The following is a 27,283-nucleotide window of genomic DNA, read 5'->3' as shown; positions in this document are numbered from 1 at the left end:
CCGCTGAAACCGGAAGTGTCCGGAAAGTGAAAAATATGTGAAAACATTCCTCTCCACATACCATTCAAGTATACCATATCTCATTTCAATTCTCCTAATAGTCTAGAAATTATGACTTGTCTAATAGATTCGTTGACACCCGGTATGTATTCATTCAGACTATCGAATATCACATCTGGATAGAAGAATAAGAGGGATGTTTTCAAGAATACGATTAAAAAATCTGTATTTACAATTTTTTCTTCAGATAATAAAATAAATAATTGACAAATCATTCATGGAATCTATTTTTCACGGGAAAGAAAAGTTTTACTCTTTTGTGGGAGTAATCTACACATCTTTGTATAGAGTTACTTTTTTAATTTGATTATTTTTTTTTTCTTTGGAAGATTCCCAAATTTTTTGTATCAAGACAGCCTGAAAATGATTATTTCTTAAAAAGACACCCCTTTCAATTTATTTTTTACGTCATGCTGATTTTATCTTAGATGACTTGAATGTTTTGAGGTATATTTGTTAGTCAAAAATATATTTATGTAACTTTTTAGTGACTCCCTAACCAGTTCTTTGTCAGAGGTAAGCTCAAAAGGTCCGTTTTTATGTTCTAATTTGGTTTTGATTTTCATGATGACGATTGAGGTGATATACCAGTTAATTTTCCTGTACGAAAGCTTATCATCATCATCAAATGAAAGCGATTCCTCATTTTTCTATTGATGTATATTTTGTTAGTATTTTGTAAGGAAAACGATGGTTTGATATCTGGTTATCAAAATGTTACGGCCAAATGAGTAACAGTAACCCATTCTTTTCAAATTCTACACTAATCTCTCTTTTTAATGAATAACATTTTTGTATTGAAGAAAATAATGAATGGCATTTTCAGTTTCAGAGAACTATTAACAATTATATATGAAAATGATATTTTGATTACAAAACAAGTTATTTCTGAAATAACCCAAATGGATATCGCACCATTATAATTTCGAAACTGAAAAATTTAATCACTGAGTAGTGAAATGATCAGGAATCACGAGAAAGATGAGTGTATCAGCAATTTTCTCCAGAGCTGCAATCTGGAAGTTTCCCGACAATTTTAGGTTGCAAAGTTTCAGACGTAGAATTTTTACAGTTTTACATTCGCAACGCATTTACTGGAGTATACATAATAAGAAACTATACAACGTGCCACTCACAGCTCAACTCGACGAGGTTTTTCGAAGTTGACTGTTGCCTCTGACAGACAACTTTTGTCCATTTGAACTTTTGAAGTGCAACGAGAAACGCTGTGTTAATTTTCTTCCAGACTTTGCTTGTTAGAGCATTACGTGAAAATTTACTTTTTAACTTAACTAAGGGTTTTTAGGAAATATTTATTTTGTTTTTCAAGGAACTTATTACCAGTTTTTCAATTATAATTGTTTATCATTTCCATATTACACAGTCTCTTCTGCCTACTGGTGGTCATCATGTTTGATCTAGGTGAGAAAAAAACAGTTTCACAAGATTCCAAGTGGCGGAGGGGTTATTTGCAAACAGTTTTTGCTCAGCTCTCATGGATGTAGACACTAATTATATAACTAGGATTTTGTCTCATCAAACGCCGTACAAAAAAGTGTACAGTAAAATAAGAAGAAGGAAAGAGCAAAAGGGCCACATATTTTTATTATATATATAACAGTCGAAATTTCGAGATTAATAAGAATATGAGGCCCTTCTGTACTTCCGCACCTCTATGGACATAATTTTATTATCAAAAAATCTATTTATTTGACAACTCTAATCAAAATCTTACTAAAAAACTTGATTCAACTAAAAATATTATCAAACATCTCATAAACTAAATAGAAAATCAATATGTAGAAGGAATGATACAAACATACTCTAAATCTAACATTCTCCCCCATTTTGAAATTGAAATAAAAAACAAAAGAGAAATTTCTCTTTTCCCCTCTTCTTGTGACTAATCCCTTCAGTTTTCTCTTTGATGTCCTGCTCTTCTGTTATGTAGTCCTCATCAGTTTTACCTTTGACTTAATTCTCCTTTTCAATTTGAAGAAAATTCTTACTGACCTCTTCTGTCGTAACTTCTAAAGGATGTAAACGCTGAAGCGGTCGAATAAGTTCCCCACTGTTCACTTTTATTTTCTATACCCTGGATACGTTATCTTTTCCAGGATAAATTTCGAATACTTTTTCTATAGGCCAGTTTATTCGCTTCACATTGCCGCTGCTGACAAGAACAACATCTCATCAATTTTCAAACTACCTATTTTCCTATGACCAGTATGTATGAGCTCCGCTAGATACTCCTTTCTGAATCGGCTTCGGAGACCATCTTCTGCAGGTATCTAAATGATGTCTGTCTATGATATCGAAATCTGGAGTTTCACTGGTAGATATATTCGAAATAAACATAGAAGGGCTGAGAGGTTTTAAATTACCTTCATCCGAAATGAAGTTGAATGCCTCACAATAATTATGAATTCACAATCGCATAAAGTCATCATCAATTCTTCATATGTTAAAGTTGCTTTTCCTAATTTTCTACGAAGTAATTCCTTAATTATTCTGACCATGCGTTCTCACCAACCGCCCCAACAAGCGGCTGTTGGAGGATTCTGATGTCATTTGATTTTTCTAACTGTAGAGTAGTCCATAACTTCATTCCAGTCTATCTTCTTCAAATAATTTTTCGCTACAATAAAATTTGTCCCGTTGTCAGAATATATAACTGAAACTCTTCCTCTTCTCGCTATAAATCACCTCAGTGATGATAAAAATGCGTCTGTTGATAGATATTTCACCAGTTCCGGATGCACTGCTCGATATACTGCACAGGTAAACAGTACGATCCAGGACTTCTCTCCCCATTTTAAGTACAACAGACCAGCTAAATCTACTCCCGTTATCTCCAAATCGTACACTTTGTTTATCCTATCTTTCGGTAGTGGAGCAAAAGGTGTATTTATGCATTTTCTTCTGAATCGTTTGCATTGGACACATTTTTCTCACTTCTTCAACAAACTTTCTTCCCTTCAGTATCCAAAATCCTTCACGAAGTATTCCAAGAAGTGGTTGAGCCTCTGCCTGAAGATGTATTTCATGTTGTTCCTCGATGAATTTCCTAAAAATATCATGTTTATATGGTAAAACAACAGGATACATGAAATTATTACTGTCATCACCCAGTATAAGTTTAGTTTGCACACGTGTAATATTGTTTTTGTCTATCATTAAATGAAAATTTTCAGTAGATTTTTTATCCAAACCAAAAATTTTTCTCTGTATTAGTTTTAAAATATGAAGTTTTGCCATTTCTTTTTCATCGAAAGTTAATTCGCCAGTTCTAGTTTGATTTTTCTTTGATGAATTATTATAAAATCCCAAAGTATAACCCATCATTCTCACAATTTCCGTATATTTGGAGGAGTATTCGAAATGCCTGGAAAAATTTTCATTTTGTGCGAAGTTAACAGAAATCGTTTCTCTCTGTTCAATAATCATATCCTCCGGTGAACGAATTATTTCTGTATGGGGCCAATTTTCTGGACTCGTGTTTTAGCCACTGAGGACCTTCTCATTTTGCAAAAACCTAACAATAATCTTCAAATTTTCCAAAACTAATTAACTTTTTTGTTAAAGACATAATCTTCTTTGTTATTTGAAAGTTTCGGATGACCTTCTTTCCAAGGAAGATTTACTTGATATCTACCATCATCTGTCTGCAAAACCGTTTCTTGAAATACTTTTCCGTTTTAAAATCAATAATTTCTTTTGTTGTGGTATTTGCGGGCTCCTTATTTATACCCAAAACATCTTACTCCCACAAATCAGCAATAGAAAAATCAGTGAAACAGACAAAAATACGATTGTTACTTGTGTTATACAGTTGTTCCATTATAGTCCATCCAAGATGCGTTTCTATGGCAACAAGTCCATTATTCAAAGTTTCGACATTCCCTGTAATTAAATTTTCAAAAATATCTGCCCCTGGCAACAAGTCAATTTTCTTGTGGAGACTTATTTATACCAATATCACTTAAAATAATGTTTTTATTCCTCAAATAGTAACAGCTAAATCACGCAATCTAGGTAAGTAATTACATAACTTTTTCTGTTTCAATACTGATAATTTGCAGGAGAAGTTATTTTGCGAGTATATATTTATAAAATTATTACAATGTGTTAAAACAACGATAAAAATAAAATAAATACAACAATAAAAATTAATTGGCGCTCCGGGGCGACTTCATTGATTCCAGTGGCGCATTTGCTTTTTCAGCTGCAGGAAAACCCGGAAAAACCTGCAGCACCACATCATCTGAAGATCTTGATCTAACAATGTCCTCTCTCTCATAAAACAAAATGTAGGGTGTCTCCAGAGGCTCCAATAAATTCAATGCATCGCCAGAGCACTTCGTGACACGACTATCGTCAAGCTTAAACCAGCCCGTTTCTTCTTTGACCAAGGCGTAATAATGACCACATTCAACGCCAGAACCACAGTGAACAATGACTGCATGAATATTATAACAGTGGTCTTCTAGGTTGAAATGTTCATCTATTTCGAACCCTCCAAAGAGTTTCTTGCTTCCGTTAGAGGTTGAGTCTTGTTTGAAAATCATCAGTGTTATTATTAGATTGACTGGTGCCTCAGCTGTACTTGTTTCCTTATAACAGTCAGTTAGTTTGGCGCATGAACAGTTGTTTGAGTTTGATGAATAAGCAGGAAACATTCCCGTTCTCGTTCATCATTAAAACTTCGTTCTTGAAATTCTTCGTCATGAACAACACTTGTAAAATGCTATTCATGTAATAAGTGTTTCCTAAATCAGAAATTCTCTAGCGAACCGTACTTTCAACTGGTCAAGTGCTTTTTTGTAGTTTGCGCCGGATGGAGGAGAACTTTCCACAAGTTCCCGTGCTGGTGATACCTTTTTCCGTTGCCTGCACCAAATACTGAAACTTGTCTTCTAAATCGATGTCTTCCACTTGGTCTATCTTTTTAAACTGTCCCCAAAACACGATCCAGATTTTCACATTTCCGTCGAATTTGGTCAGCTCTAACTTTGGCAATCGGAATTTTCGATTGATTTTTTCACCATAAGAAATCTGTGAACTTGTTCCACAATCTGCTCGCATTTGGTTATCTGCCAATCGGATTTCGCATCAGATTTATATTTGATTACTTCAGCTCTATAAAACTCCATATCGTCGAACTCTTGTTGAACTTCGGCATCGTTGAACTTTCCCGGAAATAACTGCTCCTTGAAGTTCCCATCAATAGTGAATATTCGATCACTCTTGTCTTCCAATTGTCTCAAGAGTGATATTATTTGTGCCTTACTCGTTTGCTTCGCACTCAAGGCTACATCTAGGACGCTGCTAGTATTACGAAAATGTCTTCTCAGCTGCTCTCTTTCTTTCTGCATAATATCCATCGTCAATAACTTAGTCCTGTCACGGTCGCCACTATTTTGAATATGGGATGGATATAATTTTATTATCAAATAAAGTCTTACTGACGTTTTTAAATTATATTTATTTGACAACTCTAATCAAAATCTTCTTACTAACAAACTTGATTCAACTAAAAATATTATCAGACATCACATAAACTAAATAGAAAATATATGTATCGAGGGAATGATAAAAACATACATTCTAAATCTAACAGGACTATAAATGTACAACAAAAAATAACCTTCATAATTCTATGGTATTGGGTTGATTTAACATTGAACCTCCTATGAATTCAAGAACTTCTTTCCCAAAAATGAAAAGATTTTCTATTTTTCTGTCCCTTTTTTTCTGTTCGGCGTTTGGTTGGGAAATATCCTAATCAAAATTAGTATTTAAATTTATGGAAGTTGTACAAAAACTATTGTTTTCACTTTCAACAGGAAACATAATTTTTCCTTCAGGACTATGAAAATCATACATTTCCTTCTAAAAGTTCAGCATGGGCACGTATTTTACATCTTCCCTCTTCCTCATTTTGATTTAATTTATACCCTTTTACTAATTGTATTAATAATTGAAATGTGTTCATATCAAATATCACATATTTCTCTTTCTTGACATTTCTTGTACACTTCCGAAAAAGTTTTATTCTCCTATGATCCAACAGATTTACTGTTGGATCTGCATCATTTCCATTTCGAGTAATTCAATCCATTCTAAATATACGAGAATATTTCAGTTAATGAATCAATTCGGAGATTTATTTTTTATATAAGAGAATTTCTGTCAACATCATTTCATTTTTCAGAAAACAAATCCTTTATTGGTATGGTTGGTTTATTATTCTTCATTCTGACCTTTCTTTTTCTTTCTGTTCGAGCATCTTCGTCAGTTTTGAATAATAATACATATAATAATCATTATCTATTTATCTGTTTGTCTGTGCGTTTGTGCCCGCTTATCTCAAAAACGATGCAATTTTCACCTTTGTATTGTGAAAAATCACTCAATATTTGGTGTTCGATTTATTCAAATCTGTTCATGAAAGAAAAAGTTATAAGGAATCCAGTAAAGTAATTGTTGAAACTTTGGTTAGATATATTTATACGATATTCTCATGTATCGATGGCAAATTCATGAGAAATTTTTGTTCTCAAGAAATCTGAAGAAATAAAAAAACTGAAGTTAGGACGTATAGCAACAACTACACTAAATATATTGAAATGTTTGGTTCATAATTTATTAATAGTTAATTTCCTAATTTCAACTGGTGAACATTATTATTCAATTGAATTTTTATTGCAGTGTATATTAAATAAGTTTGGCTCACCTACATTCATCGAAATATTTTACTCATTTGGATATTATTGAAGAGTTTTACAGGTGTTTACCCATTCATAGCAGAAGGTGAAAAATCAAGTTGATAGGATGGTGATGATATAGGTTGGAAATTTCGTGACGAAGTACTCTTTCGGTGTTTTCTACTCCATTATCTCCAAAAACTGAATTTTTTCCATTCGCGACACATTTCACTCATGGTTTTGCCGTCAAAAGGAGATGATATCAACTGATGATTAATATGACACACATCAGTTATCAGGTCCAATGCGTGGTGATACAAAGCATGTCATAGTTTTATCACGTATAAAAAAAATAATTTTCAATACATTTACTCTGAGGTGTTGCTACTACCAAAAAGCTGCTCAAAACAATGAAGTATCTGGTCGGTTGAATTCAACAATCAGATCCCAACGAGTTGAAACTGCTTTGAATCATAATTTAATTTTATTTTTGTGATCAGAAGAGTTTTAGAAATGAAACTAAGTCAGCTTAGAGAGATGTTGAAATGCCCTCCTGAGAATATCGTCAAATTCATGCTAACCATCTTTCAAAAAACTATTCGAAAAGGCATCCAAAAAATATACACCTCCAATTTTTGGAGTCTCCATGTCATTGTCGGTATTGTTATAAACCACTTTCGAAATTGTCCACTCAAATGAATAATAACCTTTTCAACAACAAAAAATATTCGGAATTACAAAAAAGACAGTTCTCCATAATGAATCGAATATTGGTACAAATATTTCGATACAGTTGACATAGATTGAAAAAGTGTTTATGGCTTATACACGTAACAATACCTTTTCATTGACTGTTAACGAATATGTTGATTTGCTATTTGTGTACGAAAAATCTCTGAAGAATTCTCATCACATCTGGTGTAATGGAACAAAAATTACGTTCTGAATTATCGAAAAGAGAAGACCATGAAATATTTCACTTCTAGTATTAGTAGAAGACCTTGGGGCTAGTAGATAATTGAAAAACAGTTACCACCCGTTTATTCATCTCTCGAAGAAAATTTTTGTTCATGTTCTGAAGACGCCAACTTGGTTGGTGAAATGCTTGTCGAAAAAAGTAAAAACGTGTTGTAGTATTTTTAGTAATTGGGAAAAGTGCTTGTTTTGAATTTATTCTACGCCAGAGGTTCCAGTTTTACTATTCACTAGATTCACATGACAATTCAAGTTTCTGCATGATCTGCAAAATTATTTTTTCGTTGTCAATAAATATTGATGCTAACTCTTTTGCTGTTATTGGTATTTCTTTCTCATTTTCGAATAAAGTATTTGCTTTGCTGATGTTGCCACCATGTGTTTGTCAGATGACAACAATCTACAACAAAAAATCGATTTGATTACACTAGACACTGTGAAAAAATTCAGTTGAAATTGACGAAACGATTTTTTTCTAGTACGTCAAACTGCACTATTGGTGACATCATTGTCGCCTCATTCGAACGGAAAGTTTCATTACATTGTTAATTTTTATAATTATGTTCCTTGTTTATACCTTCAAACATTCAAGAGCACTGAATCGATTTTTCAATTATTCACAGACCAAAGACGACGAGACAGCTCTCCACTGTGCTGCCCAATATGGTCATACTCAAGTGGTCAGCTTATTACTAGAGCACGCCTGCGATCCCGGAATAAGGAATTGCAGAGGCGAGACGGCCCTGGAACTTGCAGCCCAATACGGAAGGTTAGTTCTCAAAGATTTAATGACATTATTGGTTTATATAATTGAATATCGCCATTTTGGAAGTCTGTTGATGGATTTATCGAGTGTTCAGATTGTTTCTTTCAAATTATCTTTTCGATGATACATGGAGAGTGATCGTGGCAGAATTTCCGACCTAATATCTTTTTGCAAAATCTAACTTCTTACTAACATCTAAAGACAATTCAAGTTGTGAAAAGACAGGTTCTGGGATAAAAATTATTGCAAAACTTTCAACTCTCTGAGCGAGGGAGTCATCCTATTAATTTTTAATTTGAATGGTAGGGTTGAGTGATACCCTATTAAAAACAGCTTTCAATTCTCCTTCCACCGCTACTTTCCCTTTGGAAATTGATCCATTCTTTCACTCAAAGTGTAACAGACAATTGATTGATTCTGAGAATCATTCTGAGAATAACCCCAGACTTGAAGCATTCAAAAGTCAACCATTACACGTCTAATACTGTTCCAATCCTGACTAGAGGACTGGATCCTCGTAGGTGGAAATACCAAAATCAGATATCTGTTGGTTCACAGGTGGATCAAAAACATCTTCAGGTTTTGGTGCAGGTGGATACAGTCGCAGACCTATGACAGATATATCTACCTATCAAGGGACCTATGTGACCGTAATTCAGGCGGCCATTGATTCAGTTTTGTTGAGATTGCCAAGCGACTCTGAAAACCTTTGGTTTTTACAGAGCAAGTTCCAATTAATTACAGAATTATCTATGGTCTAAATTCCTGACAACATTGGGAGTGATGCAATGAATCTGTTGGCTTCATTTCGAAGACATTTTAGACTACTGAAAAAATTACTAGGTTTGGCCCCTTCTGAGGCATTTATACCTCCTTCTGAGAATATTATCAAATAATTGTTAGACTGCAGTAGGGATGGCTCGTGTTGCCTAAAATGCATATTTACTGGTTACTGCCATCTGAAACATCATATAAAGAAACTTGGACTGTTGGAAGATAGTACATGCCTTCTCTTTTCAGAAGATAATGATGAAACAGCAGAGTACATACTACTTGCCTACTTCGTCGCGTCACGAATTAGGTTTTCAGTATTTATCACTCTCGTCATCTGGCTTGATCAATCATTCACCAATAAACTAGGTGATCGGCTTAGTTGATGAGCTCGAGTTATTTGGTAGAATTTGAATTGGTGTGAGCCAAAATAAACTCTGGCAGTGGAGGGTCGAATAGACGCGCTGATTCTGTATCTACCTACCTGTTATATATTTTTTATATTTGTGATTGTTTCAATGTACACCTTCGACATTCAGTTTTGCACAAATGTCTCGAAGACTAAGAAAATGAAGAATTTGCTTTAAAACATAATTCAAAAGAATACACAAGAATTGTTCATGACTTAAAAAAAAGGACCTTCAATCAGCTCAAATCTTCCTTTAGCTGATTAAATTTCGCTACGTTCACGTATCTTTCAATAGAACTAGTTAATGGGGATATCTGACTCGCCAGAGATCTAGAGGGTTCTCTTATTATTGCACGCATGTCGTTTTTATTTAATTTTTTCGATAGAAGATAACATCAAGGGAAATTTTATGAACAGCATTTTGAAGATCTAAATGAAAGAACCAAATCCTTTTTTTTTTTCTGAAATTCGTTTTATTTCTACACAGACCGTAATTCGTTTGATATTTAACCAATATAATATGTATCCTTATGAGTGATGACTTTTACAGTTCTCTTTTTTTTTGCAGATATGAACAAATACTCATGAATAATTTTTATAGATCGATGTTGATAAATGGTGTTGTTTCAGATTGGAGACCGTTGAATTACTTGTGAGAACTGATCCGTGTCTCATACAGTGTTTGAGGAGAACTACGCCAGATACAGTGTTTCCCCACTCTGCTCTTCATTTGGCTAGTAGAAATGGACATAAGTAAGTATTTAAATTTCACGCCGAATTTACAAAAGGCACATGATCTTGATGAATTTATTTTGATAGTATTGAAACAGAAGAAGTTTATGCTGTCAGCAACGAGGGATCATGATAAAACCATTATTGAAAAGGAAGTACTCTTGTGACAAAATAGTTTTTGGTAAAACCTGTTTTGGTTTCTGTTCTGATGAACATTCAATGAAAACTTTTTGAAAAATATTAATACACTTGTCCGTTACTTTATGAAAATTCATAACACTGTTCATGATAATAATTACACAATTTCAACAATATAAACTTTATTTGAGACGCTTTTCGTTACACGGTAGCTTCATCAGTTAGATAAATGATTTATTCTAGTAAAACATATAGATTTCGAAAATATCTATGTCATCGCATTTTCTCACTCACGGTTGCCCTTCAAAAATGATTGGGTTCAGCAACGCATTCGATGTTCACCTTAGCAACACCAATAAGATCTATGTCGTGTGGAAACATTGCTGCTCTTTAATTTTAATGATTGGACATTGCCTGAATATTTTGGTAATTTTTTTATGATTTTCATTACATTACATTCAATTATAATAAATTATATAAAAGATCAAACCGTTGAATTGAGATACGACTGTCAAGAAATTGTAGAAATATTTAATGACAACTACATTATTATGATATTGAAGAAAAATACCCAAAACTCTTACTTTATGAATCCAACAACGCTTCATGCAATCATCAATATTTTGCAACAACTAAAAAATTAAAAATATTTTGGAGGTAAAAGTTTGAGAGCCGAAACGTTAAAACAATCAGTTTCAACTATCATCTGCTATCAGATAGCAGACCCTTTTGTTTACATTTTCAATACATCTATTGAATCAGACTTAAAAACCTGAGTAGAAATTCCAATCTGAAAAAATGATTACAAAACAGAGGTGAATAACTATAGGCCAATTTCGATATTCACATGCTTCATCAAAATCAGAATAACAGATTGTATGAAAAAGATAGAGTCTATTAATAAGCGCTTCCTATCTTTAAATTTACACACAGTATGTGTAAGATCATTGAAATTGTTTATTTGTTTGAAAGACCTATTGATGTCATTATGTGTGGAATATAACTTCGTTCAAATGTTTGTTATGGCTTCTATGGGTGGAGCGCATCCAAAAACCTAAAATTTTCTATGAGTCTGGTGCATAAATCAGGCTGAATTTGACCGATGGCATGGGTTATGTTGGCCTCGAGGCCACACTCGCATACACCTGCAACCCCACAAGAAAAAGTCTCACGGGATCAAATTGCACGATCTCGGTGACCAGTTCTCATCACCTTCATGTGAGATAACGATGCCCTCAAATCGCTCGTGCAGAATATCCAATGTGACATGAGCTGTGTGACACGTAGCGCCAATCTGTTGAAACCATATGTCGTTGGTGTTCAGATCATCCAATTCAGGCAAAAAAAATGGTTGTCGTCAACCTATAGTGCTCGCCGTTGACATTGACGGCCTGGCCAACGTCATTCTCAAATAAATTATACCAATGACGCCGCCATCCCAAAATCCACACCGAACAGTGACTTTTTCGGTATACATTGGACGGTCTTGGATCTCATGTGGATTGGTTCACGTACCCATCCATCCAGAAATGGACCTCATCGCTGAAGATGATTTTTCCATGAAAATTAGGGTCAGTTGTCAACTGCTCCAGAGCCTTTTCAGAGAACACACGTCGATATCCATGGTCGAAAGGCCGAGTTCATGTGGGCAACGCGAAATCGATTGCTTCAGATTCACCTGCATACTCTCGCAGACATCGGCTTTGTTTTCGGCAGATCTTGCGGTTCGTCGATGTCCAGGTGTTGGTCGATCGTTAACATTGCGAATAGTTCTCTCGGTAGGACGATAATGGCGACCATAAAATGGGAGAAGCGTGCGATACGTTGCCCGAATATAATCCCATTTTGATGAAACAATTTTATTATTTGCAAGTGTTGGTGAATGTTATATCCATCCATGGTGATTTGGCAAAACCAAGCTGAATAAATGACAACTAATTTGATAGATCTATCTTCAACAAGATGGCTGATCATTTGTCAAATGAAGTCCCTGTTCGAAAACGAAAACTGGAATTATAACAGATTATGTCTTACAGTATTCATATACCTTGCTAAGGCCTTTGAAATGGTCAGTCACACAATACCTTTCTTTACTCTAGAAAACAAAGAAATCAGAGGAAAATGTGTGGATTTCATCAGTTCGTACTTCCATTGTCTAATATAATATAAATTGATTTGAAGTCCCTGAAAGAATCTGTAAAAAATTAAAAAGATTAGCTGGGAAGTAACAAATTTATTGAACAAAAAACTGAAATTACAAAGAAATAACATACAAGCAATAACCAAACAAAAAACAAAAAATTTAACCATTAACACGATTTGAAAATAAAAAAAAAATTAAAGATTCCAAACCAAGTCACTTCACGACGTTTCGATTGTTGGTATCCACAATCGTCTTCGGGTGATACTTTTTCAGCTAATCTTCCTAATTTTTTACAAATTCTTTCAGGGATTTCAAATCAATTTATATTATATTAGACAATGGAAGTCCGAAATGTTGAAATGCAGCACGAAACGTTGTCAACAACTTTCAAACAAAATGTGTGGAGCTATTCAGAACATATTTTAGTGATCAGAAACAGTGCCTCAAACTTAGGGATAAAATGAGCGAATACTGAATAATAAATTATCGCGTACCACAGGGAACAGTTCTGGGGCCGATTCTCTTTTCATTATACATTAATGGCCAATTTTTTGTTAAGAGCTGTGGGGAAATCATAAGTTTCGCAGATTATACTGCCATAAACTATGAAGGTAATAACTGAAAAGAGTTTCAAGATACATTCGAAACAGCTATTGAAGACTTGTTTGGCTCTGAATTATTATCCATGTATTCTAAAACATCATTTTGTGTATAGCGAAATTTTTCAGGTGAATTATAGGGACACAAATTAGCAGTTTCTTCAGCCGTATCAGTACTTGACGTTTTGAAAATTTTAAACTTTGAAATACTATATATGTACACATCACAGACGTTGAAATGTAACTGACCATTCCAACACTATAACAATGTATTCCGCCATGCGATTGCAGTTGAATCTGATTGACCAGCGTAAGAAGGCTTGTTCTTTATCCAGTAGATGCAAATGTGCGTGGTTATCATGCATTGATCACGCATCTATCTTTGTATGGATTACTTTGTTTGTTGGATGGATATAGTTTAGAAATCTTCGATCTGTATTTTCTTTTGTAAGATTTGAAATATCTGAAAGAATCTTTCGAACCAAATAGTCACACAGAAACAAGATATATGGTGAGTGATTCAATTTTAAAATCAGAATGTGAAGACAACGGAAAGCAGTATATGGGGTGTTACGAAGGATACTTCGTCCATTTGTTTCATTGGTTAAATATATGCTAACAATATTTGACATAAAAAAGAGAAACTCAAGGATGGTGGAGATCCATTGACTAGTCAGGATGTACTGGTAGTATTGAGAACCACGAAAAAACGTGTTTACAGAAGCATAACATAGAAATCAGCAGTGGTTGGTAAATAACAAAGTAGATCAAATCAAATTCATGAACTCTAAATTTTTGGCAACTACCTACATCTTCATAACATGAATTTCAATACATTGAAATACTCTTTAGTAAAACCCCTAGTAATCAACCAGCTGGAAGTAAATATGAACTCCAAGTATATGAGTATGAGTTTCGGAAAAAAAACTGTCTAGAGAAACTCATTCAAAATTCCCATAATTCCGAAAAAAGGAAAAGTCGTTGATCTCTTGTGCCTTATCAGTTTATAGTCAACCAATTTTTATAAGGTGTATATCACGATTTTGAACTATTTGAGAATTGTAGTTACGTTTACTGGTTTTCGAAAGTGGCTTCAAATACATTATAAAATTTCAGACCCGATTCAACCCATAACACATCTGGATGCATTTTCGCGACTTGCGGAAGAATTGTCCTGTATCCACTTCACTGATATCGAATTACGTTTCGTTGAATCATATGTGGAAGTAACGTGCTTGCACACCTGTACCCTGTACCCCTGGATATCGAACACAATTATTATGATATGGTTGAATCGCAGCAATATGTTCACGATGATGACATCTGTATGCAATCTGTTCTGCTCACGCCTGACATCACACACATATTGCGTACATGTACAGTTGGAATTCCATTAGTAGTGAGAGTTTGGATTTGTTTTCTACCGATGATATAACCTTCCCACTTTCTGGTATTTTAATTTATAGGTTGAATGATCTCTAGTGAGACGTGATAAGAATTGTCCCAGTCTGACTGAAATTCATTATCAGTTTTTGTACAAAAACTGCAGACTGATTTTCCACGAGGATAACAGAAAAAGACGACAGATGCATAAGTAGTTAACAAATAATATATTATATGAGCTGTGACTGCTGCTGAAGTCAAACTCACTCACCATCAGCATCATTTCAGTTCTTTAACAAATTGATAAAGAATACCTACGATGTTTAAAAGATATGAAACATGAAAAATAGCAGTTTTTGAAAGTTTTAATGACTATTTTGATCACGTAATAATTGGTATCTTTTAATATTCACGAGAATCAATAGCCAAATCACTTTTGAATATTTTATAGTCACCCAACATTCTAAGTGTGAATATTATTGGAGTTGTATCCTAACACCGAACCGTTATTTTTAACACCTCGAAACGTGTTACAATCACCAAGTGATCATCTTCAAGAAGAAAATTAAAACGTTTTAATTTTCCTCTTGAAGATGATCGAGGTGTTAAAAATAACGGTTTGGTGTTGGGATAAAACTACAGTACTACGCCAGAACTACGCCATAGGTTCCAAACAGTGCATCACAAGTACTCAAGTATGAGTCTGAGTCAGAAACATGCATAATACATTTCGAGTGAAACTCACTTCATTGAAAATATGGAAAAATGAAATAGAGAAAACACAATTTTGAAAGAATTCTCTACAGTTTTTTTGGTATATTTCATTTCAACCCAGAATTCAAACCAATAAGTCAACAGTACAAAATGTAATGTTTGCACACATATTTTACATCGATTGTGTTTACATCAGTTCTAAATATAATTTTCACTTAAGAGATTAAAGTTTTTCCTAGAAGCTTAGCGTCTATCTTTCAGTATGTGAATACCTAGTTAAAGAACTTTGCAACACTATTCATCTAATTCAAATGGAACTTCACTACAATTTCAAGTTTTTCCACCTATTCTAAAAGTTTGTAATACTTCTGGAGTATGCTTTTTTAACATATTTCAAAACTTTGTGTAGACGATGTAGTTGTAAATTAGGATATTGACGTATTCATAAAATTGCTGTTTTTTATTTTTTTTTGACTTCAAATATCTTGAGGTAGTGAAAGATTAGGTTAGAAAACTCAGAGAGGCACTGTCACCCTGTACCTCAATCACACTTCTACCTAGCAATATAGCCAATTAAAAACGTTTTCAAAAATCTATCTTTCTACGAATCCGAAAGAGACACTACATTATTTTGAAATCATCATAATATTGAATATTGAAACAACATGGAGTCTTCGAGTCAATTTCATCATTTTATCTTAAGTTCGTATCAAATTACTAATAAAGATTCTTTCAGTTACAAAGATCATTAGACTGACTAAACTAATTATGAAATTCAACCAATAATGAATGAATTTCATATCTATATCTGAATGTGAAATAATTACATTTTCAATTCTTGAAGTAAGTGTTCAGATAAACTTCAAATTAATTATTCATCCATTGATCACTGTTTTTCGTTCAATCATTTTCTACATCAGTGATATTTAATTGTTCTATAATTTCGACTCCTTTGTGAGTTGACTTCATAAATAACAACATCTGTCTCCATATTTTTGACGCAAATATCTTTTAAAAAAGACATAGTAATGTGTACGGGAACTAGCTGATACACTTTACTTCAAGATTTTCACTATGAAGAATTCACGGAAAACCCAACACGTGTTTTTCTATAAAATATTTTCTTCAAGCGATAATTATAAGTTACTTGAATGCACAATCAGTTTTTAAATATAATATTAGCTATCTCCTACAATGAAATCTCCTGGCTAGTAGCCAATACTGTAGTGTAGCTTATAATGTAGAGTAAAATGAATGATAATTTGAAATTATCATTCTTTCCTGAAGAAAATATCGTATACTGAAACACGTTTAGCGGTTTCTGTGAATTTCTTATAGTATCAAGTATCGTCAATTCCATCCAATTAATGTGTACGGAGGTGCAGAATGAGCTTAGATGTTTTTTTTGTTCAAACCGTTGGAACTGTCGAATATGGCTAGTCGAAAGTTGTTTTGTATGTTGGTTATAATTCCAATCATATATCTGAATGATACAATAGAGTTTGTACATTCGTAAAAAGGTTCTTGATTTTTTTTTTGAACGAGTGTATGCTATAACTTTATACAGTGTAACCAGTGGAGTCCTTATCATATGAAATTTCACTGAAAAATAATCGAAAGTGGATTTACTTTGGAAAAAGTTATTGAAAAAAGTTTTTATAGATGTATTTCCAGCCTACATACAACATTTCAGCCTTCATGCAAAATTTCATCTGTATAAAATGTTTTTTTACATTTTTCATAAATTGTACCACGACCTACATGAAATTTTTCATTTTTAACAATTTCCTCTACATTAGCACCATATTAATCTATATTGTAAAATATATTTTTTCAATAAAATATCAGTTTTCAAAATGATAGTTTTGCGAATACGAATTTGATTCATTCTTTGGCAGTATTTAGAATGTTGCTTTCTATCATATTCCACTTTATCCCAAATCGTTATCAGGATATATTCCTCTGAGTTTTGACCTCTTCAACTTTAGAATGTTAATCATTTTCGTTATGAAATATTCAATATGAACTATCTGTTGATTCAGATGTGACCTTAAATCTAATGAAACTTCCATCTGGTTTTTACGTCTGATTAACGACAAAAATATTAATTATCACACTCTCTAGTTTATGTACGTAATATAATCCTCATTGTCATGGTCGAACAATAGACGTAATTTCATTTTCGTTTTGAAATTATGAATGTGGTGAATAAAAGAAATTAAACTATTCAAGAATTATTATTGAACTGTCTGTCATTCACGTAATGCATACAAATGATGAAAAGGTTGCGGGCGAGGCAGCTTTTACAAAGTTATACAACGATTAAATGTACTATCACTATACTAAAATTCCAATATTAGTAGGAACTAAAGTCTCAGGTTGGGATTCTATATATTGCATCATCTCCTATTCAGATTATACACACGTAGCTAAATGATCATATAATAATGGACAACGTATTTTATTCATTAAATAAACGTCCTGCTAATGAAATATATTCAACAGCGTCAATGTATATTAAATGAATATATAAAATTCGAATTATATTCTGTGACAAAAATTTATAAATGGCAACGTTCCGTACACAGAGATGTTTGTGGGGCGGAAGAAACGGCAAATTAAATTTGCCGTAAGATAGAGAGAGACATGAATATTGACCATCAGCTGAGCGGGGTGAGGTTAACATTCATGAGCGTAACATTGAGTTTAATCTTCCTCTTGAAGATGACCACTTAGTGATTGAAACACGTGTCGAGGTGTTGAAAATAACGGTTTGGAGTTTAGTTAAAACTCCAGTAATATGTATTACTACACCAAAGGTTTCAAACAGTTCATCACGAGTAAATACGTAGAATAAATAATAATTCTGTTTTCTTTGATCTGTTATTATAATTCACTTATGAAGATTTAGATTTGTTTCAACACTGATGACAGTTTTGGAATTTCTGTTATAAAAACTCCGAATTTGGAAATACCCTTTCCAATAATATAATAAATAATAATATTTTTGTATAATACCCACCCCAGATGAACATAAAGAGGAATCTTTCTATAGAGTCATTCCATTACTGAAAAGTTATAATGTAGTCGACGTCACAATATTAGGTACTTACATTTCTATGAAAAGTAAATGAAGAAGAAATTTTATATGAGGTGAAAACCAAGGGATTTGTATAGTGACTGAAACAACGAAAATCTATATCTATGTGAAAGTTTGTGAGGATGGATGTATGTATGTACGTATGTATGTTTGTGACTCAAGCCTAAATGCATGTAGATGGAACTTTACATAAATATAGCTTATACATCAGCTCCCTGTGAGTTATCTTAGTGTTTGCTACCTACACCTTTGGGTGTTACATGCTGTTAATGTACCGTAAGATTGTTTATCTTAAATAGTTCTTAATAAAAGTCCACGATAGCATATGTCTACCTCTTATGTAGTAGCCACTATATACAAAATACTGAGCCATAAATACGATTAAATTGGATACTTTTTTTTACAATGCACATTTAAGAATATCTGTCAAATTTTTATAAAAATTGATACAATTCTCGTTTTGAGTATATAAATAAATATAGGTAACATAATGCGAATTTTGAAGCTATTCATTACTTGGTGCAGTTGGCATATTTTTTCAGTTACAGGTTCAGCTACTGGACCTAAAATCTTGAAATATGCAGGTAGGTTTTTTGTATAGCGTAAATAAGCATCAAGAAATGGAATCAGGAATGTCCACCCCCAAGGAGGAAAAATAGGAGTTCAAAGATTGTATTGAATTTCGGCAGTTTAGAAGTTAGAAACCTGAAATTTTGGGTTAATAAGAAAAATGTAACTATTTGTTAAAAATGGTCTGTCACTAAACTTAATGTGACAAACCAAATTCTACGCGGGCCAAACCGCAGGCAACAACTAGTATCATTATGAATTCTTTGAATTTTGTGGTGTGAACTGTGAACAGTATGGAAAGTGAAAGTAGTCAAAGCAAACGCAGACGTCCAAATTTATGTGAGGGAGAAAAACTATGATATAAAATGTGTATTTTGGGCTCTGTGATCGAATTGAAAATATGTTGCTTTACGACGTAGTTAATTTGTGTAGTGATTTACCTAAATTGTCGACGAGATTTGTTCACATAATTCTTAAAAACTTTAAAGAAAATGAAGGTTAATGTGATAATGTATCTGAATGCATTGAAAATAGAGAAAGAAAACAAATTTAAAATGAAATCCCCTAAAACCCTAAAAAAAGTCGAAATCGAAATGAGTTTCGATGAATCGATGCCCAAAATATCACGACTTGTTTTATTGGGATCTTCAAAACATATGAATTGAATTTATGATAAGAGGTAGGAAAAGTGCTCTTATGGAAAGAGAAGGAATTGTTTCGTAAAGGAGAAATTACTTGACAAAAATCTGAGAGTATTGTCTTGAAGGTAAACAGATTTATTATTCAGATAAGACTTGGTTGAAGCAAGGCCATACTGGATTAAAAGCGCCAGCTGGCAATAGACGGAGGCTCATAATCACTCATATAGGCAGTCATTCAGGTTTTTCGGAAAACGGCTTGTTACTCTTCGAGTCCAAGAAAACTAGCGACTACCACGAAGAAATGGACAGTTTGATCATGCTTTTGAAGGTGATCACTTGGTGATCGAAACACGTGTCGAGGTGTTAAAATAACGGTTCGGTGTTGGGGAAAAATCCAGTAATTTTCATATCAATTATATTAGACAATAACATGTGAAATGAAAATACAATAAAACCAATAAAATAATCAAGATACAACATGGAAATGACAACAGAGTATAAAAGAATTGAAAAATTAAAAATGAAAAAATGAGCAGAAATATGAAAAGGATTTGAAACAAAATTACTTCACGACGTTTCAATTGTCAGTATCCACAATCGTCGTCGGGTGATGACTGGACTATTCCTCCGAAAGATGACTATTTATAGGTCATTCGTGCTCTTTGTCCTATCTCCTCTTTCCTCTTATCGTTTCACGGGTTTAGCAGAAGTTGACCGTTATCCAGTTGATTACATGTTTCCATATGTTGCGTATTTCTACGCTAGTTTGGCTGAATGCGTGTTGGACATCGTATATGTGGCTTCTTTGAACTTCTTCTCATATTAGTGTTCCTCCCTGTGGATGATCTCAGCATGAAACCACTTGATGTTATGTTGATGAGTCCAAACATGCTCTGCTATTCCCGATTTGCCGGTTTCTGCTCGCTCTGTGTTTTTCTGGTTCTCAGCAATGCGAATTTTCAATGATCACTTAGGTTCACTGATATAGGATGTACCGCACTCACACGGTATCCGGTAAATGCAATTTTCGGAATCGCAGTCCGCGTTTGGTGGCCTGGTTTGCGTGACACTGCAACGAATGGTGTTTCCGGATCTAAAGCAAGTTATGATGTTGTACTTGGACTCAATTCATCTTATCCTTTTCGACAATTCTTCGACGTATGGAAGTTCCAAAACCGGTTTTGACGGCCTTTTATCCAAATTATGTTCCACCATCACTTTGAAGTAACTATTTCGTTGAAGATATTTTTTGATGATTCCTAATTCCTCCTCAAGATCTTCCTTTGTATTACAGAGCCCGAAACAGGATCCGCTGGATTTTTGATATTTTAGTTATTCATTTTAATTTCATTTGTTCTGTCATAGATTTCGAATCATAGTAGAATCATATTAGTCCGAACTAATGAAATTCACTATAAATCTCTGTCAACCACTTTCAAACAAAAATTACCTATATACAAGGGCAAGTTTAGTAAATTCAACCACGCTATGAATTCATAGCGTGTAGGTGCATTATCAACTTATAATCTATGAAAATAATATTCAATAAGCAGGTACAATTAACTTTCACATCACATATGTAATGCATAACTCAGTACGTTCCAATGAATTTTTTTTTGGTTTTTTTCATTATTTCACTCTATATCAACCGTGTTGAAACCACTCTATTTCTATAACTTGGTTATTTCACTGAACCGTATCTGTTATAAGTGCATTTGGCTTTGATGCCAATACAGCATCGCATCAAAGTAGCGTTGGGATGCCTCACAAGCGCAATAATTGAATGGTCATCTGATACGCTAATTGGTGGTTACATTGCACGCATCTCAAACAGGGTCATTGACACTTTTTATTGTGTCAACTTACTTGCGCTACCGTTGCGAAAGTAACTGTGGTTAATTCGATGGTACTTAATCGAATTTTTCGCTCGGGTTCGCTCGATCGGCTGAATTTGTTTTGTGGTAGGTTTATCTGGTCTGAAAGTGTTCCTAGATGAGTTATTTATACGAAAAAAAACATTTCTGATTGAACTTATAAGTGAAATTAGCGAATTACATTGATTTATTACACAAGCGCACAAGGGCCACATATTTTTATTATTTCTTTTTTGCAAATTATGACTTTGAAACGCGAAATTTCTACTTCGATTTGTAGTTTGTAGTTTGAAACCAGAGCCCAAAGACTACGCATTTATGATTCAACACCAGACAGTGCTGTTTTGACCCGTCATAGGTTTCATCACTGGTGTTGGGCTGAACCTCAAATGCATAGGATCGTTCTCATAGATGGGCTCTAGTTTAGAACTAGTTGCCCTGCAGTGAAAGCTGTAGCCAAAGTGAGAAGACGAACCTCGTCGCCGTTCGATGTCGAAGCTTGGCTTTGCAAGTGACCGCCTTTTGAGGCCTCGTGTGTTATTATATTCGAGGATTGAGTTTCCTGTCGATCCCATAGATGGCGTTTTCGTAAGGTGAGATGTCATCGCCCTTACTGGAAATCACGAACTCGAAATTACGACTTTGATCTTGACATTTCAACTTTTCACTTGAAATTTGGAGATGTATGTCGAAATTTCGAGTTTGAATTCGTAATTTCGAGTTTGAAGTCATTATTTCGAGATCGAAGTCGTAATTTTGAGATCAAAGTCAAAATTTGAGTTTTTGAGTCGTAATTTCCAAGAAACAAATGATAAAAATATATGACACTTATTCTGCGCTTCTATTATTAATAGTTAGTAAATATTTTTTTCTTATTAGTCAGTGGGCTATGTTTGAAGACTGGCAGTGAACAAATCTAAATAAATGAACTTCAAACGTTCAAACCAGTCTCGAATATACCTACATAGTATGTTGAATGGACCGACTACTCCAGTGGCTTAATCCACAAACGGCGTTGGATTATATCTAACAGGCGTCAGTGCAGGAATCTTCACAGAAAATTTCCTGCATATGCAATTGGCAACACAATTGAAAGAGTCCACCTTCAATTTTGGAACGGGCACACTAGTCCAATAAAATGAGGATTTAAATTACCATGCAAAAGGCAAGCCTGCATTTTTCAATATGAGTTGATTTTAGCATACATTCAAAGGATTCATAGTTAATAAATGTTGAATTTCATTTAGGGGATAGAAAATGAATAAAAACTACCCCAAAAATCCCTTTTTTTGAATATATCTCGAAAGCATAAAAATATATGAATAAAAGGTCGGAACAAAAAATGTAGGCAATAAAAATTTCTATAAAATCGTTTCTGATCACTTTTGACGTACCTATCTGCAATAGAAACCGAGATATTTGCAATAATCAGTTAATACTTACTGTCTGGCAACAGGTATTATAAGACATTCACCAAGCAAGCGTAACGAAATAGATCGATGTTATAGATTGTGAAATAAATCATTGTAGTTGGGTGTTTGGGAGAGTGGCCACACTTCACACTTCCCTACTTTCGCGGGGCAGTCCAGTTTTTGGTGGGTTTGGGTTACAAGATCTTTTTTTGGAACTTCTGTCCAAGGGTTCCAAAAATTATGATCCAATGCTCATTCGAGTCAGAATGACCCCTAGCAACTTTTTGAGAAATTTCGAGAGAGGCTCAAAAAATTGCAAAAGTAAAAATTAAAAAAAAAGCGGGGTTTGGTTTTTTGCAAATATCTCTGAAAATATTAGATATCCGAAATTAGAAAAAAGACTTTTGGAGTGGAAAAAAATTACTAAAAAAACAACCTTCTCAAACTCTATCACCAACATTTATAATTTCAATTAAGAAGCGAAAATAGCTCTAAAAGCAGGCAATGCGCGTCCCGTACGCGCTGACCGATATGGACCTTTGTACAATAATAATTATTTAAACCCAATAAATATCATCATTAAGAAAAACAACTTCACATACCTTCTAGATACTTGAATGAACGAAAATCAATGAAAAAAAAAATTCTCGTGATTAATTTATTAGATATACTTTGGTTAATTAACTAAATTTTGAAAGTTTTGAATTTACATGACAACCTTGATAATTTTTAAACCTCAATTTTTTACTTTTTGAAACTCCTCTTGGAAGCTTTTAAAATAGATTTCCGTTAAAAAAATATAAAAATTTTTATTTTTCACTTTGTTATTAATAATTAAAGACAGAAAAAAGTACAAAATTCAATTGAAGCAATGAAAAAATTTTCTTTATGTTCGAATTTATTTATATTCTTATTATTGAGAGTTACATAAAAATGGTTTTACGCAACTTTCAGCTCTATTTGTTTGAGAAATTGTTATAAACAAATGTATTGTTTATGATATATTTGAAATTTTGTTGAGGGGATTTTTATCAGTAATGAATATTATGATTTTTAAAAACACATGGTTTTTGAGTTTCACTAGTTCTAATATATAAAATGATTTGAAATCCCTGAAACAACTGAAAAAAAGGAAGAATTAAAAATGAATAGCTGAAAATAACAATTATATTAAGCAAAAAAACTGAATTGGAATAATAGTGAAATAAAATACAAGTGAAAATAGAACAATTGAACAAAAAATAAAAAAATGAAAATAAAGAAATAAAAATGAAAATGAAAAGTTAAGAGATTCCAAGCCAAGTTAGTTCACGACGTTTCGATTGTTACTATCTATAATCGTCTTCGGGTGATGACTGGACTGATTCCTCAGTCCAGTCATCTCTCGCATTGCCGAGCACAAGAAACACACACAGCGAGGGGAAACCAGCAAATCAGGAATAGCAGACCATATTTGGATCCATCAACACAACATTGAGTGCTCCCAAGCTGAGATCATACACAGAGAGGAACATTGGCTAACGAGAAAATTCAAGGAAGCCGCATACATGTTGTCCATCAACGTATTCAACCAAGCTAGCGTAGAGATACGCAACATATGGAAACCCATCATAAAGTATCATCATGAAACATTGTCAATCACCTTCAAACAAACACATGGTTTTTGTGTAAAAAATACGGAAAATGTTTTTTTCACAAAAAGAACGAAAAACGTCAATAATTAAATTACAGGGAATTATATTTTTTGGATCTACTCGTCTTTGTATAGAGTTAATTTTTTGAAGTTGATTGCTTCCCTTGTTCTTTGTTTTGGAAGATTCCCTACATTTTTTTGTATCAAGATGGAGTAGCAGAAAGACAAAAATTTCAATAATTCTTAACCAAATGCCTCAATTTTACTTTCTGATATTTTTTAGGTGAACAAGAATGTTCAGTACTAAAAATCGTTATAATCAAGGACCCATACTTCTTCAGAATCCTCATGAGATTCAGCGTTTTTCAAAATACCATTAATAATTAGCCATTTCTGCTTCTATTGATTTTCTACATATTGTATGTATAGATAATTTTTCTTACCTTTCCCGATTAGGGCGCTGGATGTGTCACAACCTGCGAAAGCGTGAGCAAATAATATGAATTGTTTTAAATTACTATTTATAGTATAATTTGTTGGTAGATTTTTTCGAACTAGTGAGTTTATAAAAAAAAATTTATCGTCTGTTGTTGTGAGACTAATCAATAAAACCAATAAATTGACGTCGTTGCCAACAACTGCAACTCAATTTCCATGGTTATTCTTCAAGTATATCGCGGTATTGACAATAAGTAAATCATCATCTTCATCAGCTTGCTTTACTTTAATTCCAATTGAGCTTAGATACTCACTCAAATTCAGAACAAAATTGTGTTTGTTACAAATATCTGATAAAAATTTCGTTTGTGTTAATGTAACAAGCATATTTTTGTCAAAATCATCATCTGCAGCAACATTTTTCTCTTGTCTTCGATATCTGTCGTAAGACTTGACACCAAATTGATCACTGCTGTATCCATGCAACCACTACATTACTAGTAAAATGAGTAACAATGCATTGACGATAAGATTGAAATAATTCCAAGTATGTTTTACCATGAGGCCAGGTGACTTGGTGGAGTAAAAACCCTTCCTTCAACGACGAATGAAAAAGATGATGACAATTTATCACTTTCAAGACTGGTTTTGAAAACAATAAAAAAATCTGACTTTTGGGTCTTCCTTATGAAGCCTGCAGAATCGAATAATGATAGTGAAAATGGCGCTAATTCGTATTCAAAAGCTTTTTTAGTAAGCTCTTCATTGTCTCTAGTTAAGACGTTATGTTGTCTGATGAGTGTACTTTACTCTTAACGGTCATGCTAATCGGCAAAATTGCCGCTACTGATCAACGAAAATCATCACTGGATGAAAAATCATTATAATCATTTGAAACTCAAAATAATGTCATTCCAAGTTTAGCCAATTTATATCCTGATCCAGGAAACCCTCTAGTTCCAGTGAATACGATATGGTTTTAGCAGGCAATGTGTACAAAACTATACCTTCAGATTTTAATGACTTAATAGAACGAATAACGCTTACGATTAGGTCGGCCATGCCTGATATGTTGAATAATGTTAGAAGACAATTTTATTTGAGATTAGGATGTTTCCAAGACGTTTGCGGTTAACCTCGTTAACATCCATAATCTTTTTCATATTCTACATTCAATTACGTTTTGCATTACATTTAGTTTTTGAGTGTATTTAAAAGCGATAACATCAAAAAATTGGAGGTTATACCTGTCATTCGAAGGGGGCTGAAGGTAGGGGTGACATTTTTAAGTAGAAGAATGTCAAATTATAATTTACATTTGACGTCTTTCGGATTTTTTTTAATATGTACTGTAACCGTAATAATGAATGTATTCCATTTGGCTTTTACACACTGTATATATTTCACATAATATTAAAGAATACAAATTTATTTTCGATAATATTTTTGTGACACATGTGTATAATGAATTATTCAATGAATGAATAAGATGAATAATTCATTATATTCTCATAAATCATTTAAAATCATCATTTCATATACAGTATATAGAAATCATCATGAAATCGACATGACTCCTTGCCTTCCCACACTTTATGTTTCAGGTAATTTTTCACTTTACTTTTGTCTATTAATGTCTTTAAACGATTTTTTTCACAGTTGCAATTGTGTCACAATCACTTTCAAGAGGCAATTCACAAATTGAGCCCAATTCACGTTCCATTTTCACTTTTCACAGCTTCTTTAATAAAATGCAAAAAAACACTCTAATGAAATGGATGCAAACACTTTCGGGAATGAAAATAAATGTAACTCGCATTCATTCATATGTGCACCTGGGAAACACCGACAACACTTGATCTATTTCGTAGTGCTGGAGAGATATAGCCGCTCTACTGCAGCCCGTCTGAACTATAAGTATTAATTGATTATTGCAAATATCTCGGTTTCTATTGCAAATACATCAAAAGTGATCAGAAACGATTTTATAGAAAATGTTATTGCCTACAATTTTGTTTGGACCTTTTTTTCATATATTTTTATGCTTTCGAGATATATTCAAAAAAGGGATTTTTGGGGTAATTTTTTTTCATTTTTTATCCCCTAAATGAAATTCAACATTTTTTAACTATAAATCCTTTGAATGTATGCTAAAATCAACTTATATTGAAAAATGCAGGCTTGCCTGTTGCATGGTAATTTAAAATCTCATTTTATT

At 33.3% G+C, this 27,283-nt stretch overlaps 1 protein-coding gene across 5 annotated transcripts in view; it reads left to right on the top strand.

Moving 5' to 3' along the window:
* LOC111508491 (ankyrin repeat and sterile alpha motif domain-containing protein 1B) overlaps positions 1-27,283 on the top strand; it is a 122,137-nt gene that overhangs the window by 32,007 nt on the left and 62,847 nt on the right. For all 5 annotated transcript variants that reach the window (XM_074170044.1, XM_074170042.1, XM_074170040.1 and 2 more), the window contains exons 4-5: positions 8,366-8,511; positions 10,319-10,441. In XM_074170044.1, the coding sequence (XP_074026145.1) occupies positions 8,366-8,511; positions 10,319-10,441 (269 nt within the window). The remainder of the gene's footprint in view (positions 1-8,365; positions 8,512-10,318; positions 10,442-27,283) is intronic.

This window comes from Leptinotarsa decemlineata, unplaced genomic scaffold, assembly GCF_025532065.1.
Source record: "Leptinotarsa decemlineata unplaced genomic scaffold, Ldec_3_MD MMD2_P_RNA_scaffold_6, whole genome shotgun sequence".
NCBI lineage: Eukaryota > Metazoa > Arthropoda > Insecta > Coleoptera > Chrysomelidae > Leptinotarsa > Leptinotarsa decemlineata.
The sequence above is the reverse complement of the archived record's forward strand: the minus strand, read 5'-3'. Positions and strand labels throughout refer to the sequence as shown.